Raw genomic sequence first — 22,081 nt, forward strand, 5'->3', positions numbered from 1 at the left:
TGTGGGGTAGTGGCATGTTGTGGGATTGTGGCATGTTGTGGGGTAGTGGCATGTTGTGGGGTAGTGGCATGTTGTGGGGTAGTGGCATGTTGTGGGATTGTGGCATGTTGTGGGGTAGTGGCATGTTGTGGGGTAGTGGCATGTTGTGGGATTGTGGCATGTTGTGGGGTAGTGGCATGTTGTGGGATTGTGGCATGTTGTGGGGTAGTGGCATGTTGTGGGGTAGTGGCATGTTGTGGGGTAGTGGTATGTTGTGGGGTTGTGGCATGTTGTGGGGTTGTGGCATGTTGTGGGGTAGTGGCATGTTGTGGGGTTGTACTCCTCAGGATGGTGGGAGAAACGAGCATGTCAACAACAATAATAATTATTATTATTTTTTTCTACCACAGACGTGGCCTCACATTTACAATGGGTATCAGCATATATACATTTTCTTCAGTCCTTCATGGATAGGGTGAGAGATCTGCTAAACATATAGTTCAGTGATTTATTGAACAATCAACCACAGAAGGTGATTGTGGTGCATATAAAATGCTAATCTGACCTACATACATAAATAGTCTGGCTTGTCGAGACGTGGAGGGACGGTGGAACTGTGTTCCGTCCCTCACACACGCCGGCCACCGACTCCACTCCACGTGCACTTCTAGCCTGGTCACGTGCACTCCTAGCCTGGCCACGTGCACTCCTAGCCTGGTCACGTGCACTCCTAGCCTGGCCACGTGCACTCCTAGCCTGGCCACGTGCACTCCTAGCCTGGCCACGTGCACTCCTAGCCTGGCCACGTGCACTCCTAGCCTGGTCACGTGCACTCCTAGCCTGGCCACGTGCACTCCTAGCCTGGTCACGTGCACTCCTAGCCTGGCCACGTGCACTCCTAGCCTGGCCACGTGCACTCCTAGCCTGGCCACGTTATCTCACCCAGATTCCGCGAAATAGTCGAGACCAAATAATGTGGGTTGGTCGCCCATATATCCGGAAAAGAGTAAACGTAGCCCCAATATGCAGGACAAGGGACAGATAGGAAATACATTAATTAAAGATTAGTGTCACTGACAAGAATTCCAAGTAAAGTGAAGGCGAGAGTAGCCAGGTGGAGAACAGTGGAGCCCCTGGAGATGATGAACTTTGTAACTAATCGACAGCATGGATTTAGAAGGGGAAAGTTGTGATTGACGAACTTGCTCGAATTCTATGCCAAGGTTATTAAAATGTTACAGGGAAAAGGTTGTGTCGACTGCATTTTTTTAGGCTGTCAAAAAGCACTTGATACTGTTCTTGAGAAAACACTGGCGTACAATAGGAAGAAGCAAGTTAGGATAATTGGGAAGACACTAAACTGGGTAAAGGAGTACCTGATGAATAGAAGACAAAAAAACATTCACAGGCGAGGTCTCCAACTGAGGAATGTAATAAGTGAGACCACCTAAGGCTTGTTCCTAGGACCAATCCTGTTTCTAATATATGTTAAAGATTTAACCGTGGGAGTTCACACATGTCAATGTTAGCAGACGATGCAAAGATAATAAAGCACAGACAATAGAGGAAGACTGCAGACAACTAGGAAGGTTGCAGGAAGACTGCAGACAACCTCCAGGAGTATGCAAACAACTAGATGCTGGAGTTCTCTCCCAATAAGTCTAAGATAATGAAGATGGGATGGGAGAATTAACACCAGATGTTAATAGGGATCAGAAGAGAAAGAGATTTGGGAGCGTATATAATCCCAGCATAATACCAGAGGCACATCTAGGCAGGGTGTCATCGGCAGCATATGGGACGCTAGGCAACATCAGAATATCGTTTAGAACTCTAAATCAAGACACTTTCAAGGCAATCTACATAGCTTTTATTAGACCACAACTGGAACATGCAGCACCGGCCTGGAAATTGTAAACGTGTAGAGGTTTGTCATTAGATTAGTGCCAGAGCTGAAAGGATTAAGCTATAAGGCTAGGTTAAAGAAAATGGACCTTACAACCTTTGGGGAATAAAAGAGGAGAAATTATCACAACATGCAAGATACCAAGGGGAATTAACATGGTGGACAAGGACAGCCTATTTAAGTTGAGAGAAAGTAGAAAAAGAGGACGCAAGAGGAAGCTGGAAACAAAATATGTCGAAGAAATGTAAGAAAATATTCAAACCCTGTACGAAACATGAGGAATGTACTAAGAGAAGTTGTGGAAACCACCTCCAGCAACCACTTTAAGGATTCGAACGTCAGTCCAGTTAAGCTACAACGTAACATAATCAACAAGACGAGGCATAAAGAGCTGGACCTCACTTCCCCAAAATCACTGATAGATAAGCACCGATAGATAATCACTGATAGATAAGCACCGATAGATAATCACTGATAAGCACCGATAGATAATCACTGATAGATAAGCACCGATAGATAATCACTGATAGATAAGCACCGATAGATAATCACTGATAGATAAGCACCGATAGATAATCACTGATAGATAAGCACCGATAGATAATCACTGATAGATAAGCACCGATAGATAAGCACACTCGCACGAGGTGGGGCTGTGACGCAAACATCCGCTCACGTTTTTCATAACCATTGTAGACGACTCTTTGATGTCATGGTTACGTGTTTCTCTCTCTCTCTTAGGTAATGAAAATATATATGTTTGGCCGACTCATCCTCGGGCTGTGTTCACGCCAAGCTGTGGCCGACCTCATGCTCGCTCCAAGCTGCGGCCGACCTCATGCTCGCTCCAAGCTGTGGCAGACCTCATGCTCGCTCCAAGCTGTGGCCGACCTCATGCTCGCTCCAAGCTGTGGCAGACCTCATGCTCGCTCCAAGCTGTGGCAGACCTCATGCTCGCTCCAAGCTGTGGGCAACCTCATGCTCGCCCCAAGCTGTGGCCGACCTCATGCTCGCTCCAAGCTGTGGCCGATCTCATGCTTGCTCCAAGCTGTGGCCGACCTCATGCTCGCTCGAAGCTGTGGCCGATCCAACCCGTCCTCGACTCAAGTCCATTACATTCAGCGGTCAACCCCAGAGACGCATTCATAAATTTTGATATGCTGTTCATTCAAAACGGGAATTTTCTCAAGTATAAATTAATATTATAATATATTAGCATATTGTGTATATATAGGTATAGGATAGGTTAGGTTAGGTGTTTAGGTTCTGTTGGCGATTATTTGTATTTGTAGTACGTGGGTGAAGCATTTATAGCGTTGTGATTCGAACAAAATTCGTCAGTGAAACACTTGTTCCGGATATGTTCGAACTTCAGCAGTTGTGAGTCGTGTGTAAACCGCTTTTCATTCATAAACAGGGGGTTTGGCGGGTGGATGGAATCACTTTTGGATTTTTGTTTGGAGGACGGGCTGGACTCACAACTGATGACATCCGAACATTTCCAGAACAAGTGCTTCGCTCACGTACTCTGGTCGAACCACAATTCTATAAATTCTTCACTCACGTACTTCAAATACAAATAATCGCCCACAGAACTTAAACTCCTAACCTACGCCTAACTATACATAGAATTTTTATGTATAATAATAATTTATATATGAGAACAAACCAATTTTTAATACACAGTATCTTAACATTGATGAATGCGTCTGGGGAGGACGGCCGCTGCTTTAACCAGCCTAGTGTGAGGACGGTTTGTCTGGGAAGGACGGCCGCTGCTTTAAGACAAATCCTAAATATACACCAAGTCCTCGTCTCATTGACAAGAGATACCCACGACACACAAATCACAACACTCAGTGATCTAATTAAAGATTAATTAGGATCACTGCCCAAACAATTGCAGCCCACTGCAATGATAATTACTGAAAAGTACAGTAATGGCACTCTCGGCTTCGTGTTAGACAGTCTAGTGTGAGGAGAAGTTGGATAAACAGGGGACGATCAATTAACAAGTATTTGGCCATTATTTATCAGGACATAACCCGTCCTTGACTCAAGTCCATTACATCCAGCGGTCGACCCCACAGACGCATTCATAAATTTTTACATGCTTTTCATTCAAAACGGAAATTTTCTCATATATAAATTAATATTATAAAATATTAGCATATTGTGCATATATAGGCATAGGTTAGGTTAGGTTAAATGTTTAGGTTCTGTTGGCGATTATTTGTATTTGTAGTACGTGGGTGAAGCATTTACAGCGTTGTGGTTCGAACAAAAATCGTCAGTGAAGCACTTGTTCTGGAAGTGTTCGAACGAAATCAGTTGTGAGTCGTGTGTAAACCGTTTTTCATTCATAAACCAGCCCGTCCTCCAAACAAAGATCCAAAAGTGATTCCATGCACCCGCCAAACCCCCTGTTTATGAATGAAAAACGGTTTACACACGACTCACAACTCATTTCGTTCGAACACTTCCAGAACAAGTGCTTCACTGACGAATTTTGTTCGAACCACAACGCTATAAATGCTTCACCCACGTACTACAAATACAAATAATCGCCAACAGAACCCAACCACCTAACCTAACCTAACCTATCCTATGCCTATATATGCACAAAATGCTAATATATCATAATATTAATTTATATTTGAGAAAATTCCTGTTTTGAATGAACAGCATGTTAAAATTTATGAATGCGTCTGTGGGGTCGACCGCTGGTTGTAATGGACGTGAGTCGAGGACGGGTTGCATAAACAGGGGGTTTGGCGGGTGCATAGACTCACTTTTGGGTCTTTGGAGGACGGGGTGCAGGACACTGATTCGCTGACGACCTCTGTTCGAATCGCACTTCTGTAAATGTTTCACCCAGGTACTTCAAATACACAACCAAAATACCTAACCTAACCTATGCCTAACTTTACGTAGAAATTTAATATATAATAATATTAACTAACATGGGACACTAAACCAATTTTTAATACACAGTGTGTTAACATTGATGAATGTGTCTGGAAGGAGTCTGAGGACGGGTTGAAACCCATTACTCACGTACTACTGTGTAGCGAGTGAGTGAGCCAGGGAGTGAAAGAGTGAGTGAGCCAGGGAGTGAAAGAGTGAGTGAGCCAGGGAGTGAAAGAGTGAGTGAGCCAGGGAGTGAAAGAGTGAGTGAGCCAGGGAGTGAAAGAGTGAGTGAGCCAGGGAGGGAGTGAGTGAGCCAGGGAGTGAGAGAAAATGAGGCTCTGGTCCCAAGGAAGTATAATAATATAGACCCTAAACATTCACGGGTAAAAATAACTTGTCCATGTTTAACTCGAGTTAAAAAGTATCTGGTTCCCCGCCTACACGCTTCAGGTAATTGGAAATGTGTTACATTGTATACATTATCAACGACTATCAGAACCTCAGTCTCTTCACAACCTTCATATCTTTAACTTTTACCTAGGTAAAGTACCTACTATTTTAAAGGCTTGTGGCCAAGGGGAGCCTGACGGCTGAATGAACAGCGCTCGGGATTCGTGGTCTTAAGGTTCGATCCGCGGTGGAGGTGGAAACAAATGGGCAGAGTTTCTTTCACCCTGATACCCTTGTTCACCTAGCAGTAAATAGGTACCTGGGAGTTAGACAGCTGCTACGGGCTGCTTCCTCGGGGTGTGTAATAAACACGAGGTTTGGTCGAGGACCGGGCCGCAGGGACGCTAAGCCCCGAAATCATCTCAAGATAACCTCAAGATAAGATAAGATCTAATACATCAACCCGACCTCTCGAAGAGCATCTTTTATTTACACATAAATCCCCTAAGGTCAAAAATTGATGAACCAAAAATCATAGCGACTCGCAAAATTGACGTGATGTCCCGTTTTCTATCCGCAGGTCCTCGGTTAGGTGAGGTCCGAGCAATTTAGTGCATCAGTTTAGTGCCGTTGTGGACGCTGCTGAGGACGGGCGAGATGATGACCCGCACTCAATTGCGTGCACGCGGTAGAGACATTCTCCCGGGAGACGTGAGTGTGTGTGTATGATTTGTGAGAGTAATAATAATTGCGAGTTGTTCCAGCTGGCTTTACTGCTTCAGCGCACGCTGCTGCCCTCATTCCCTCACTGAACTCCCTCATGCGTGTACATCAGCACCTACACTCACGGTTCTTCGTCCTTGAACGCATGTGAATGTTATGTGCAACAGCCAGCCCCGTGTGTACCGCTGAGGCTGCCACGGCCGCCTTGCCAGCCCCGTGTGTACCGCTGAGGCTGCCACGGCCGCCTTGCCAGCCCCGTGTGTACCGCTCAGGCTGCCACGGCCGCCTTGCCAGCCCCGTGTGTACCGCTGAGGCTGCCACGGCCGCCTTGCCAGCCCCGTGTGTACCGCTGAGGCTGCCACGGCCGCCTTGCCAGCCCCGTGTGTACCGCTGAGGCTGCCACGGCCGCCTTGCCAGCCCCGTGTGTACCGCTGAGGCTGCCACGGCCGCCTTGCCAGCCCCGTGTGTACCGCTCAGGCTGCCACGGCCGCCTTGCCAGCCCCGTGTGTACCGCTCAGGCTGCCACGGCCGCCTTGCCAGCCCCGTGTGTACCGCTGAGGCTGCCACGGCCGCCTTGCCAGCCCCGTGTGTACCGCTCAGGCTGCCACGGCCGCGTTGCCAGCCCCGTGTCTGACCACTGGGGCTGACACAAGACCACGCGTGTTCGTGGTCCAATAATATTACCTGTATGTTACAGGTAATATTATACAGGTATTACAGAACAATCAACTTGAAAATGGTCCAGGACGGACCGAAACGTCGTCGTCCCTTCACCTTCTAGTGTGTGGTCTGGTCAACATCCTTCAACCACGTTATTGTGACTCATCGCCTGTGTATGTTACATCTATGTTATGTTACCACTCTTACTGATGCTACTAATAATACTATGTCAACAACTACATAACTAATGCAATTATTACTACTGCTGCTAATACTACTGAAGTATCTACTACTACTCCTACTACTACTACTACTTCTACATCTACTTTATACAACAATAGCTGCTACTTCTATTATTTTCTATCCCATACTCATTTTTACCAAGTGGCTCTGTGAGTAATATCGTCGCGGTCGTTTAGATGTCCTTAAATGCCTAGATACCTGGGAGGTAGGAGGTATGTGGGAGGTAGGAGGGATGTGGGAGGTAGGAGGTATGTGGGAGGTAGGAGGTATGTGGTAGGTAGGAGGTATGTGGGAGGTAGGAGGTATGTGGGAGGTAGGGGGTATGTGGAAGGTAGGGGGTATGTGGGAGGTAGGAGATATGTGGGAGGTAGGAGGTATGTGGGAGGTAGGAGGTATGTGAGAGGTAGGAGGTACGTGGGAGGTAGGAGGTACGTGGTAGGTAGGAGGTATGTGGGAGATAGGAGGTATGTGGGAGGTAGGAGGTATGTGGGAGGTAGGGGGTATGTGGAAGGTAGGGGGTATGTGGGAGGTAGGAGGTATGTGGGAGGTAGGAGGTATGTGGGAGGTAGGAGGTATGTGGGAGGTAGGAGGTATGTGGGAGGTAGGAGGTATGTGGGAGGTAGGAGGTTTGTGGGAGATAGGAGGTATGTGGGAGGAAGGAGGTATGTGGGAGGAAGGAGGTATGTGGGAGGTAGGAGGTAGGAGGAATGTAGGAGGTATGTGGGAGGTAGGAGGTATGTGGGAGGTAGGAGGTATGTGGGAGGTAGGAGGTATGTGGGAGGTAGGAGGTATGAGGAAGGTGGGAGGGATGTGGGAGATAGGGGGTATGTGGGAGGTAGGAGGAATGTGGGTGGTAGGAGGTATGTGGGAGGTAGGAGGTATGTGGGAGGTAGGAGGGATGTAGGAGGTAGGAGGTATGTGGGAGGCAGGAGGTATGTGGGAGGTAGGAGGTATGTGGGAGATAGGAGGTATGTGGGAGGTAGGAGGGATGTGGGAGGTAGGAGGTATGTGGGAGGTAGGAGGAATGTGGGAGGTAGAAGGTATGTGGGAGGTAGGAGGTATGTGGGAGGTAGGGGGTATGTGGGAGGTAGGAGGAATGTGTAAGGTAGGAGGTATGTGGGAGGTAGGAGGGATGTGGGAGGTAGGAGGTTTGTGGGAGGTAGGAGGTATGTGGGAGGTAGGAGGGATGTGGGAGGTAGGAGGTATATGGGAGGTAGGAGGGATGTGGGAGGTAGAAGGGATGTAGGAGGTAGGAGGTATATGGGAGGTAGGAGGGATGTGGGAGGTAGAAGGGATGTAGGAGGTAGAAGGGATGTGGGAGGTAGGAGGTATGTGGGAGGTGGAAGGGATGTGGGAGGTAGAAGGGATGTAGGAGGTAGAAGGGATGTGGGAGGTAGGAGGTGTGTGGGAGGTAGGAGGGATGTGGGAGGTAGGAGGGATGTGGGAGGTAGGAGGAATGTGGGAGGTAGAAGGGATGTAGGAGGTAGGAGGTATGTGGGAGGTAGGAGGGATGTGGGAGGTAGAAGGGATGTAGGAGGTAGAAGGGATGTGGGAGGTAGGAGGGATGTGGGAGGTAGGAGGAATGTGGGAGGTAGAAGGGATGTAGGAGGGATGTGGGAGGTAGAAGGGATGTGGGAGGTAGGAGGTATGTGGGAGGTAGGAGGTATGTGGGAGGTAGGAGGGATGTGGGAGGTAGGAGGGATGTGGGAGGTAGGAGGTATGTGGGAGGTAGGAGGGATGTGGGAGGTAGGAGGGATGTGGGAGGTAGGAGGAATGTGGGAGGTAGGAGGTATGTGGGAGGTGGGAGGTATGTGGGAGGTAGGAGGGATGTGGGAGGTAGGAGGGATGTGGGAGGTAGACGGGATGTGGGAGGTAGGAGGAATGTGGGAGGTAGGAGGTATGTGGGAGGTAGGAGGTATGTGGGAGGTAGGAGGGATGTGGGAGGTAGGAGGTATGTGGGAGGTAGGAGGGATGTGGGAGGTAGGAGGGATGTGGGAGGTAGAAGGGATGTGGGAGGTAGGAGGGATGTGGGAGGTAGGAGGGATGTGGGAGGTAGGGGGTATGTGGGAGGTAGGAGGTATGTGGGAGGTAGGAGGTATGTGTGATGTAGAAGGGATGTGGGAGGTAGGAGGGATGTGGGAGGTAGGAGGTATGTGGGAGGTAGGAGGGATGTGGGAGGTAGTATGTGGTGGTTCTACGGGGTAATATACCTAGCAGCGACAGGAATAAAGGGCAGCTGGCTGGGTGTTCATTAAGTTTCACCGCAGGGCTTGGGTGGTCTGGAGGCAGCAGGCGGAGGGCAGGCGATAGGAGGGATTTGGACAACGGCAGGTGGAAGGCAGCCGGTTAGTCGTGAGTGGCTGGTGATGGGGCGAAGGTGGGAAGTCACATGTGGTAGGTAGCAGGCAAATGTGTGCTGGTTGTGGGCAGCAGGTAGCGGGCAGCAGGCTGTGGGCAGCCGGTGGCGGGCAGCAGGCTGTGGGCGGCAGGTGGCGGGCGGCAGGCTGTGGGCAGCAGGTGGCGGGCGGCAGGCTGGGGTCAGCAGGCTGTTGGCGGCAGGTGGCTGGCAGCTGGCTGTGTGCAGCAGGTGGCAGGCGGCAGGCTGTGGGCGGCAGGTGGCGGGCGGCAGGTTGTGGGCAGCAGGTGGCGGGCGGCAGGCTGGGGTCAGCAGGCTGTTGGCGGCAGGTGGCTGGCAGCTGGCTGTGTGCAACAGGTGGCAGGCGGCAGACTGTGGGCGGCAGGGCAGGTAGCGGGCAGCAGGCTGTGGGCAGCCGGTGCCGGGCAGCAGGCTGTGGGCGGCAGGTGGCGGCCGGCAGGCTGTGGGCGGCAGGTGGCGGGCAGCAGGTGGCGGGCGGCAGGTGGCGGGCAGCAGGCTGTGGGCGGCAGGTGGCGGGCGGCAGGCTGTGGGCGGCAGGTGGCGGGCGGCAGGCTGTGGGCGGCAGGCTGTGGGCGGCAGGTGGCTGGCAGCAGGCTGTGGGCAGCAGGTGGCGGGCGGCAGGTGGCGGGCGGCAGGCTGTGAGTGGCAGGTGGCAGGCGACTGGCTGGAGTCAGCAGGTGGCGGGCTGCAGGCTGTGGGCAGCAAGTGGCGGGTAGCAGGCTGGGGTCAGGAGGTGGCGGGCGGCAGGCTGTGGGCAGCAGGTGGCGGGCGGCAAGCTGTGGGCAGCAGGTGGTGGGCAGCAGGCTGTGGGCAGGCAGGTGGCTGGCAGCAGGCTGTCGACGACAGGTGGCCGGCAGCAGGCTCTGGGCGGCAGGTGGCGAGCAGCCGGTGGCGGTCAATGACGATAATTTTAACGGTGGGTCTTGGTATTTCCTTCCTCTCGGTAATTACGAGTGAAGAATGGTCAAGGCATCCAACAGCCTCGCTGAATAATGCTGGTGTAGTTGACCGTTAGCTCAAGAGCCTCATCTAAGAACCTATTTGTTTTGTAATGCAAGAGACTCTCTACCATCTCTTCCTTGGCACATTTACCTATTAAATCATATTTTGTATTAACCTCTACTCTCTCTCTCTCTCTCTCTCCTTCTAATCCTTGATTGTATATACCTTATACTGATCATGTCCGCCTTAACTTATCTACGTCCCCCTTGAACTACTCTTCCTTATACTGATCATGTCCTCCTTAACTTATCCACGTCCCCCCTTGATATACTCTACCTTATACTGATCATGTCCGCCTTAACTTATCCACGTCCCCCTTGAACTACTCTACCTTATACTGATTATGTCCGCCTTAACTTATCCACGTCCTCCTTGATATACTCCATCTCATACTGATCATGTCCGCCATAATATATCCACGTCCCCCTTGAACTACTCTACCTAATACTGCTCATTTCCGCCTTAACTCGTCCATATTATGTATTTGTCGTATCTTTACTCAAGCGTGATGAGATATGGCTCCATTAGACTTGTCCTGGGGAATAATCCTGACAGTTCGGGAATGAGTCGCGATTAGTAACTCAGGACTATTATTTGTGAGGATTTGTGCTTTAAGTGGGCATCAGAACCATACTCCAGCATGGTTCTGACGTATCGTGTTCAATGCTCTTAAGTCATTCTTTTCTAGACTCATAAATGTTATTCTCTGCCAGTTTTACATTGATTGCAGTTTGCTGGCATTTTTTATCTTATACTATAAGCTTTCTATGTTTCTATTTTCTTAGCATCATTACATATCTACAAGTTCATGGAAAGAATCCTAATAGAGGAAATCATTCACCATCTCACAGTGGACAATCTAGTCAAATCAGCACAGCATTGTTTTCTTTACAAGAACAGTCAAGTTACCCATATTCACGGTAAAGAAACTCTAGTAGTTATTGAAGGATATTTTTTCTGCAAAATTCCGTTCCACTCTGCAACAAATACACATAATAAAATAGGGAACATAAGGAACAATTTTTCGTTAAATACACATGTGAATGGTTACAAATGAATGTACTGCCGGATATAAAGCTGTGGATGAGGATAAGGTGAAGCACCTTACTTATGAGTCAATATTTGCAGCTTACCAGTCTTCTATGTTTACATAATGGCTAGGGTCTACTACGCTTACTGAGTCTTTTCTCAGAATAGCCGGTCACTGTTCCCCAAAAATGTAAGCAGGTTAGTAAGACAAAATTTACTGTAAACAAAACAATGTTGTGTTGATTTGACTATATTGACCACAGTGAGATGATGAATGAGTCCCTCTCTTAGGATTCTTCCCATGAACTTGTAGATATGTAAGCCTGATAGGTCGGTAAGTTTCTGTTGAGTTGTTTGTTCCTTATTGAGAGCTTGTTAGTGAAATGTTTATATTTCCAATGTACGGAGACGGTGCCCCTCATGATTATAGATGTAATATCATCCTCACCTGGAGCTTTAGATTCCTTTAATTTGTTCACGATCTTGGTGATTGTTTTGCGCGTTATGGGAATACCCCGTTAATATGCAACCCGTTCTCGCAAATTTAATAAGTCAATATTGACTTATTAGTTGCATGCATAGGTGACATACTAAACATAATAGTTTCCCTTGAAAAGCTTCATAGAAAACACCGACCTTACCTAACCTACTTAGTATGTTAAAATAAGCATCTTATAGCTTCGTAATTACAATTGTTACTTAACCTATTATAGGTATAGGTTAGGTAATAATTGTAATTACGAAGCAATAAGATGCTTATCTTAACATACTAAGTAGGTTAGGTAAGGTCTTTGTTTTCTATGAAGTTTTTCAAGGGAAACTATTATGTTAAGTATGTCACCTATGCACATATTTAATAAGTCAATATTGACTTATTAAATTTGCGAGAACGGGTTGCAACATGTCCTTCCCTTGTTGCGCGTTATGGGAATACCCCTTTAACATGTCCTTCCCTTGTTGCGCGTTATGGGAATACCCCGTTAATATGTTCTTCTTCCCTGCTTGAAACGTTTGTGGATATTCAGATGTTTAATCTTTCAAGTGTGACCACTTATATATTTACTGAGAGTGTGAACATCATCTAAAAACTGCAACACCTTGTTTACTACACCTGTAACCATGTTTTACTATGTAATGCAACAGTTACGAAATATAAGTGATGTAATTATGACTTGAAAAACTAAAAACTCGAATTACATTCAGTGGATGATTGTTCAAACACTCACTGTGTGTTGCAGCAGCCCTCTTGCCACACTGTCTATGAAGGACAGAGTAAAATACACATACTCTGGTTAGCATTGTTCAAATGTGGGGACCCGCAAGCTGTAAGAAAATTACTAAACAAGATAATCTCTCTCTCTCTCTCTCTCTCTCTCTCTCTCTCTCTCTCTCTCTCTCTCTCTCTCTCTCTCTCTCTCTCTCTCTCTCTCTCTCTCTCTCTCTCTCTCTCTCTAACTCTCTCTCTAACTCTCTCTCTCTCTCTCTCTCTCTCTCTCTCTCTCTCTCTCTCTCTCTCTCTCTCTCTCTCTCTCTCTCTCTCTCTCTCTCTCTCTCTCTCTCTCTCTCTCTAGCAGGGTCATGTTCCCTACCAGTCTCTCTCTAGCAGGGTCATGTTCCCTATCAGTCTCTCTCTAGCAGGGTCATGTTCCCTACCAGTCTCTCTCTAGCAGGGTCATGTTCCCTACCAGTCTCTCTCTAGCAGGGTCATGTTCCCTACCAGTCTCTCTCTAGCAGGGTGATGACCTCAGTCACTCTCACTAATTGGGTTATGACCCTGTTAGTGATTGTATTTGTTTAAGTTGTGCATTGATTGTCTTTGCAAGTTGCACATTGATTGTATTTGTGCAAGTTGGGTTTGTTTACACATTGAAAAATTTAATAAATAGAAAATTCTTTCATTATATGATGGGTGAGATGAGGATATACTGATTGCCTAGCTGTTTGCCACTTGAATTTTTATGAGGTTAACATTAGAGATGTCTAACTGCATGTGTCGTAGGGATAAGTAATTAAATATTGCTTGCTTGAATATAGCCGGTGGAGACTTCAACGTGTAGGAGATAGTGATCACACGTCACTGGTGGGCGTCAAACGGATTCTTAACTGGCATTAATTTAAAGCATGAGAGTTGATTTGATCAAATATTGGGGCTTGGTGATGGAGTGATTGACGATTGAGTTGACGGACGATGCAGCTGGGGTGTTTTAATACACAACTGTGGATAACAATAGTTTGATAGAGTAATTGTTTTAAATATTACGGATGCATTATGGGATTGTTGAGTGCAGTACATAAATATTACTTGCAGGTGAGATGAATTAACAGAACTAAATCCAATTGAAAGATAATAATTTTTTTCAAGCTGCCAGAATACTGAGATCTAACATTATGTACGCTAATGGCATTTAATACAGATTAAAGAACAATGTTTTAATAATTGCACCTATTAGGAATAATAAGGTCGCAAAACAGCCCAATGTGTAATGTATGAGTAGAGGAGAGTTTAGAGCTGTGTAAGACTGTGGATGTATACATGACTCATTGTTGCTCTGTTTGCATGACTGTTAACTTAAATTTTGCCCTAAGTTTATTGGGCAGCGCCACTCATCCTGTGAGTAGTCGTACCGCCATAACAGCATGTACAACACTCCCCAATAGGGAAAAAACAGCTGGGTTGTTCACCCTGTTACTTGTACCCAGACACAGCTGGGACTTGCTTAACCGTCTCAAGTGAACAGCATCTCAAACAAGAAGATAAACATTTCTCAGCCATTAAAATCTTACGTAATCTTTTGCTGGTGCAAAATGGGGAAATCTTTTAAGAACAGTATCTGTATTTGACAAAGCGTATTTTCCTAACTCAATGGGGGATTTATTATTCTACACATTTCTAATAACTTTTAGATGTTCACATTCTCTTAGCTAGTGGTCCAGGCGATGTCAGTCACTCTCATCACAGATTCTGGAACTCCGCTGCTCAACTGTTGTTTCCATTCCGAATATCCATAGATATTTGTATCCAAGACGGATTCTTGCTGATACTGATTCCCCTCCCGTGCCACCTCCTCCTCTTTCATAATGATTGAGATTGCCAGCTGCAACCCCATTGTTGCAGCATACAGATTCACTGATTTGTTCTTTTATCCACCTTTTCTCAGTTACCTTGTCAGGGTGATGTTGCCTGGTAATACCTCTAATTTGTAGAAGAATCTTTAGTATGAAGTATTCAATATGGTCTCCTTCAGTGCCTTTAGAAGCTAGCACATCTGCTCATTCATTCCCACAGATTCCAACATGGAAGGGGATCCAAAGGAATTTGACGACTCTTCCTTGATTGGTTAGTACTCTCACAGCGATCTTAATTTCAGAAACTATCGCAAGATTTTCTGCCCGATTTTTAATAAGGCTTTGTAGTGCTGCTTTTGAATCAGTGCAGACCACTGAACCATTAGTGTTTCGTTCAAACAATAACAATGGCAGTTAACTCTGCTTGCCTTCTTGAGGTTATCTTGAGATGATTTCGGGGCTTTAGTGTCCCCGCGGCCCGGTCTTCGACCAGGCCTCTACCCCCAGGAAGCAGCCCGTGACAGCTGACTAACACCCAGGTACCTATTTTACTGCTAGGTAACAGGAGCATAGGGTGAAAGAAACTCTGCCCATTGTTTCTCGCCGGCGCCTGGGATTGAACCCAAGACCACAGGATCACAAGTCCAGCGTGCTGTCCGCTCGGCCGACCGGCTCCCTCTATAAAGGAGGAGAACTATGTCTTGAAGAGGCAAAGTTCTTAATACATGTTTTTTTCTTTATTTCCGCATTGAAAGGCATTATTCCTAATTATAGTGTGTGCTGCACCATCCCTGTCATTGACAGGGTTAAGATGACCCATCAGTATAGATTTCATCTAATTCATTTCCGGCTTCTTTATAAATGTCCTCGAGATACATGTGTCTCATTTCTTGTGGTATCATGTTGAAATTTTTCGTTGTCATTTCATTGATAATAATCCTGCATGGGTTGAACGTGACCTCCCAGGAAGGTTACCTCTTTACAGGCATGAGCTCACGGGCTTGCTCAGGCAGATAAAGTTCTTCCAGGTAGCAGACTGATCTGTCATCCCATTTTTGCTTCTTCTGTTTCCTCCGGTAAGTAGCACCGAACTCAGTTTTTTGGCAATAGCATTGCAAAAGTCGACTCAGGGCACTGAAAGCTATGACCTGGAATGGACATGGGGCCTTTATTACCGCGCTTAAAGTGATGTACACAGTCTATGTGCGCTCCGTCATAAACTATGCCACACCAGTTTTGTGCGCTTATGCCCAAAGCGATATGAAAAAACTTGAAAGCGTACGAAATGAAGCCATGGCAATCGTTCCTGGACTCCCAAGAACTGCAAAACATATAATCTACGAGAGGAGCCGTCCCTCCCCAGTGTGAAAAGCAGAATTAAAGAACTGAATGCCAATTAAGCTTGCAATTAAGATAGCCTGAGATCTTTTACAGAGTTGAAGTTCTCAACCGTCCACGACTCAAGTCCATTACATCCAGCGGTCAACCCCACAGACGCATTCATAAATTTTAACATGATGTTCATTCAAAACGGGAATTTTCTCAAATATAAATTATTATAAAATATTAGCATATTATGCATATATAGGCATAGGTTAGGTATTTAGGTTTTGTTGGCGATTATTTGTATTTGTAGTACGTGGGTGAAGCATTTATAGCATTGTGATTCGAACAAAATTCGTCAGTGAAGCACTTGTTCCGGATATGTTCGAACGTCAGCAGTTGTGAGTCGTGTGTAAATCGCTTTTCATTCATAAACAGGGGGTTTGGCGGGTGAATGGAATCACTTTTGGATCTTTGTTTGGAGGACGGGCTGCAGTTGTGGGTCGTGTGTAAACCGTTTTTCATTCACAAACAGGGAGTTTGGCGACTGGGTCAAAGATCTTGGATCTTTGTTTGCGAGAACGGGTTGCATAAACCAGCCCGTCCTCCAAACAAAGATCCAAAAGTGATTCCATGCACCCGCCAAACCCCCTGTTTATGAATGAAAAGCGGTTTACACACGACTCCCAACTGCTGACGTTCGAACATATCCGGAACAAGTGCTTCACTGCCGAATTTTGTTCGAACCACAACGCTGTAAATGCTTCGCCTACGTACTACAAATACAAATAATCGCCAACAGAACCTAAACACCTGACCTAACCTATGCCTATTTATACACAATATGCTAATATATTATAATATTAATTTATACTTGAGAAAATTCCCGTTTTGAATGAACAGCATGTTAAAATTTATGAATGCGTCTGTGGGGTTGACCGCTGAATGTAATGAACTTGAGTCGAGGACGGGTTGCATAAACAGGGGGGTTGGCGGGTGCACGGAATCATTTTTGTGTCTTTGGAGGACAGGCTGGATTCACAACTGATGACGTTCGAGCATTTTTCGAACAGGGTTTCGCTGACTACTACTGTTCGAATCACACCTCTATAAATGCTTCACCCATGTAATACAACAACCCGTCCTCGACTCAAGTCCATTACATTCAGCGGTCGACCCCACAGACGCATTCATAAATTTTAACATGCTGTTCATTCAAAACGGGAATTTTCTCAAGTATAAATTAATATTATAATATATTAGCATATTGTGTATAAATAGGCATAGGTTAGGTTAGGTCAGGTGTTTAGGTTCTGTTGGCGATTATCTGTATTTGTAGTACGTGGGCGAAGCATTTACAGCGTTGTGGTTCGAACAAAATTCGTCAGTGAAGCACTTGTTCCGAATATGTTCGAACGTCAGCAGTTGTGAATCGTGTGTAAACCGCTTTTCATTCATAAACAGGGGGTTTGGCAGGTGCATGGAATCACTTTTGGATCTTTGTTTGCAGGACGGGCTGAATACAAATACAAGCCCGTCCTCCAAACAAAGACCCAAAAGTGATTCCATGCACCCGCCAACCCCCCCCCCCCCCCCTGTTTATGAATGAAAAGCGGTTTACACACGACTCACAACTGCTGACGTTCGAACATATCCGGAACAAGTGTTTCACTGACGAATTTTGTTCGAATCACTACGCTATAAATGCTTCACCCACGTACTACAAATACAAATAATCGCCAACAGAACCTAAACATCTAACCTATGCCTATATATGCACAATATGCTAATATATTATAATATTAATTTATACTTGAGAAAATTCCCGTTTTGAATGAACAGCATGTAAAAATTTATGAATGCGTCTGTGGGGTCGACCGCTGGATGGAATGGACTTGAGTCGAGGACGGGTTGGTAATGGGCTTGAATCGAGGACGGGTTGACAAATAAAGTACAAATAATCGCCCATGGAACCAAAACACCTAACTTAGCCTAACGTACGCCAAGCTATATGTAGAAAACTAATGTATAATAATATAAATATATATATAAGAACAAACATAATTATAATGTATGATACGTAAACAATTATGAATGTGCCTTGAGGGACGGTTACTGCTTTAACAAGCCTGGCCTGAGGACAGGTTACTGCTTTAACAATCCTGGCCTGAGGACAGGCTTTAACAAGCCTGGCCTGAGGACAGACTTTAATAAGCCTGGCCTGAGGACAGGTTACTGCTTTAACAAGCCTGGCCTGAGGACAGGCTTTAACAAGCCTGGCCTGAGGACAGGCTTTAACAAGCCTGGCCTGAGGACAGGTTACTGCTTTAACAATCCTGGCCTGAGGACAGGCTTTAACAAACCTGGCCTGAGGACAGGCTTTAACAAGCCTGGCCTGAGGACAGGTTACTGCTTTAACAAGCCTGGCCTGAGGAGAGGCTTTAATAAGCCTGGCCTGAGGACAGGCTGCTCACGCTCACAAATACGAATAGTTCCCACCAGAATCTAAACATCTTATCTAACCTACGCCTAGATATGTGCATTATGGTAATATGTATAAAATTTTAATTTATATATGAGGAAACTGCGATTTTGAATAAACAACAATTTAAATTTTTGAATGCGTCTTTGAGGTCGGCCGCTGGATGGCATGAACAAGCCTGAGGAAGGTTGGTTGTGAGTCAAATGTAAAGTGTCTTTAGCTCCTAAACAGGAATTGGTCACTAAGTTGTATCTCTGTAAATGCTTCACACATGTTATGCAAACATACTTAATTATATACAGACACAAAACCCCTAACCTAACCTTCCTGGGCCAAACTATACACAAGAACATATATTTTAACATAACTTATTTATATTCGAGAAAATATAATTTTTGCTTACACGATACGTTGTTTGCTTACACGATATAGGCAACTGTGGTTCCTAAAGAGGAGAATGAGAAACTGTAAGACAATCCGCGCAAAAAAGAACGCGAGTGAGATCATGACGACAAAGATGAAGTAGAGTGCTGGTCTGATTAAATAAACTTTCACTGCCCTCGAATTTGAATGCTACGTAGAGGAAATCATTTACGAACATAAAGTATGATAAATAAAAAACAGGATCTTGGGAAATCTTTGACATACCCCCGGCTTCCTGTCCCACCTCAAGGCCAACAGGGATGGTGATCCTCAATTTAAATAAATTGTATAACAATAGAATAAATAAAAGACCTGATAGTAGATTGTAGTTTGGAAATATATTTATGAATGTATTACCAGATAAAATAATAATTGTGAGTTCGCTAGAGTGTTTCAGCATAGATTAGACAAACATTAGTGGGCGTTGATGGAGCTACAGTCCAATTGGAATTTACTACAGTACAAGGTTCTTATATAAATGTCGAGAGTGTTACGTAGCAATGGTAATGGAAAAAAAACAGTTTTTTACAGAAAAACTAAATTTTTCAGATTTTCGCAAAAGCAATTGTTATGAATTGAATAATTAATTGAAGAGATTGAGTCGATTGTATAAACGTGAGCCCAAGAGGTGGAATGTGGCTGAAATTGATCTGACAGTAAATAGTAGATGAATATTGACAAGTATTTACAAATGTAATTAATTAATGGCTTTATTCGCAGCTGGGACACAAAACGTGTATGTCTACCTCTTTACAGGGAAATAAAATACACTACACAGACAAAATTACTTATGTACTTACCATAAGTATCGTGAGGTGCTGCATATCTCCAATAGCGTCTCCGCCCTTAAACTGCTTCAGATCTAGATGAAGATGCTTCACCCAAAAATGAAGCTTCGCCAGAATAATCCCACACGAAGACCTCTGATGTGTAATTGTTCACATATAGGCCGGATAATTATTTTCTTTATCTTTCAGCAAAGGATTTTGTTATAACAGTTTGCATATGCAACTGTATTTATGACAGAATTCAAGGGTTTGGTGATGAAGTCGACGGTAATACGTCAGTGGTGGTGTTCACTTAGTTCAGTGGGGAAGAGAACCTGAAAGAAAAGATACTTTTTCAGTGGCGACTATCTAGGGGGTTATCAGAGCACGAAATGCTGTTATGTGGTCTATCCAAGCTGTGAGAAATTGTTATGAATTGATTGTGAGAGCTTGGATAAACTCCAATTATTAGATATAATCATTATAAACCTTATAGTATGCCAAAATAACCGCCTCACAAGGCCAAAGAACAGTCTTCTCAGAGGGCCAAGAACAGTCATCTTAGTGAGCTATGAGCAGGTGTGTCAGTGGGTCAAGAACAGTCGTCTTTGTGGGCAATGAGCAGGTGTGTCAGTGGGTCAAGAACAGTCGTCTTAGTGAGCCATGAGCAGGTGTGTCAAGAACAGTCGTCTTAGTGAGCCATGAGCAGGTGTGTCAAGAACAGTCGTCTTAGTGGGCAATGAGCAGGTGTGTCAGTGGGTCAAGAACAGTCATCTTAGTGAGCCATGAGCAGGTGTGTCAGTGGGTCAAGAACAGTCGTCTTAGTGAGCCATGAGCAGGTGTGTCAGTGGGTCAAGAACAGTCGTCTTAGTGAGCCATGAGCAGGTGTGTCAGTGGGTCAAGAACAGTCATCTTAGTGAGCCATGAGCAGGTGTGTCAGTGGGTCAAGAACAATCATCTTAGTGAGCCATGAGCAGGTGTGTCAGTGGGTCAAGAACAGTCGTCTTAGTGGGCAATGAGCAGGTGTGTCAGTGGGTCAAGAACAGTCGTCTTAGTGGGCAATGAGCAGGTGTGTCAGTGGGTCAAGAACAGTCGTCTTAATGGGCCATGAGCAATACTCTGGAACGGATGTCTCGTTGAATGCTATTTAGAGAAGGCGTCGCAAGCTGAACTCAACACAGAGTGCCTTGCAGGATGTGTCGGAGCTGTGCAGGGTTGTGACAATGGAAGGGGACAAGCTGAGGTTTTGACACAACTGAACAGCAAAGTAACTTTTGCAAATTTGGTGCATGGCCGTTCTTGACCAGACAAATCGGTGGAGCGATTTGTCTGGTTAATTCCGATAACGAACGAGACTCTGGCCTATTAACTAGTCGACGGATCTCCAGCAATTAGTGTCCAGTTCGCAACTTCTTCTTAGAGGGATTAGCGGCAATTCTAGCCGCACGAGATTGAGCAATTAACGAGTGCGGCGCCTTCAGAGGCAGTGATAATGAGTGGAGCGCCTTCAGAGGCAGTGAGTGGAGTACCTGCAGAGTCGGAGGTAGCGTCCACCCTCTGCGTATTATATTAAATAATATGCAGAGGTAGGACGCGATGTATGTTAACAATGTAACTCATTAATACATACATATAAACTTGCAATATTTTGTAGTAGTTCCCATGTCTAATTAGTCTCGTAAGCTTAGTTATGAGTATTTTCATCAATATTAGTATCATCAGGAGACATTGATATTAATTAGCATACAGCCTCAGTTAACTCGTTTATACACACACACTCAGATCTGGTATGAGAAGACTAGGGGAGAAAGGAAGGTTTGGGAGTGAAGGGAGGGCTTGGAGGGGGGGGCGGAGAGAAGTACTCACAAATAGGTGAGTACTTCTCCCCCCCCCAAGCCCTCCCTTCACTCCCAAGCCTTTTCTTCTCCCCTACTCTTCCCATAACAGATCTGCCCACCCCCTCACCCTCCAGATCTCCCCTTCCTAAGCCCTCCCACCACAAACCCTTTCTGTTCCCCTACTCCAGTGGAATCAACAGGAACTGAGGATGAACAGAAGAAAGTCAGCTTCAAATTGATGTACTCAAACATAGATGGGATTACAAGCAAGGCAAGTGAACTTAGGGATAGAGCACAAGAAGTGAACCTGGATGTAATTGGACTCACTGAAACAAAACTGTCAGGAATCATAACGAAAGCAGTATTTCCCAGGAATACACTGTAATAATGAAAGAGATGGAAGGAAGGAAGGAAGAGGTGAAGTGGTCCTACTAATGAGAAAGGATACTAAAGGAAGGAGCAGAAGCACTTTGCCTGCCAAGTGATTTGTTATACACTCTCCATGGTGTATCACACCATGGAGAGTGTGTGATCAACAAATCTCTGGTAACAGGTGAACTGCCCAAAATTTGGAAGATGGCTAATGTAGTCCAGATATACAAGAAGGGTGATAAACAGGAAGCATTGAACTACAGGACAGTGTCCCTAACTTGCATACTATGCAAGTTGATGGAGAAGATTGTGTGAATAAAATTAATGGAACATCAGGAGCGAAAGAACTTTGTAACACATCAAAATGGGTTCAGGAATGGCAAGTCATGCCTCACAGGGTTAATTGAATTCTATGACCAGGCATCAAAAATCAGGCAGGGAAGAGAGGGGTGGGGAGACTGCATGTTTTTGGATTGCCTTTGACACAGTACCACATAAGAGACTAGTGCACAAACTGAAGATGCAGGCGGGAGTGAAAGGTAAGATAATTCACTGGATGAGAGAGTACCTAAGAAACAGAAGACAGCGTGT

At 45.6% G+C, this 22,081-nt stretch overlaps 1 protein-coding gene across 1 annotated transcript in view; it reads right to left on the reverse strand.

Annotated features, from left to right (window-relative positions):
• The window catches only part of LOC123749608 (uncharacterized), a 102,574-nt gene that overhangs the window by 48,950 nt on the left and 31,543 nt on the right, over positions 1-22,081 (reverse strand). The window contains exon 2 of the mRNA XM_069337030.1: positions 19,314-19,615. Coding sequence (XP_069193131.1) covers positions 19,314-19,337 — 24 coding nt within the window. The 5' untranslated portion in view covers positions 19,338-19,615. The remainder of the gene's footprint in view (positions 1-19,313; positions 19,616-22,081) is intronic.

This window comes from Procambarus clarkii, chromosome 4 (genome assembly GCF_040958095.1).
Source record: "Procambarus clarkii isolate CNS0578487 chromosome 4, FALCON_Pclarkii_2.0, whole genome shotgun sequence".
Lineage (NCBI taxonomy): Eukaryota > Metazoa > Arthropoda > Malacostraca > Decapoda > Cambaridae > Procambarus > Procambarus clarkii.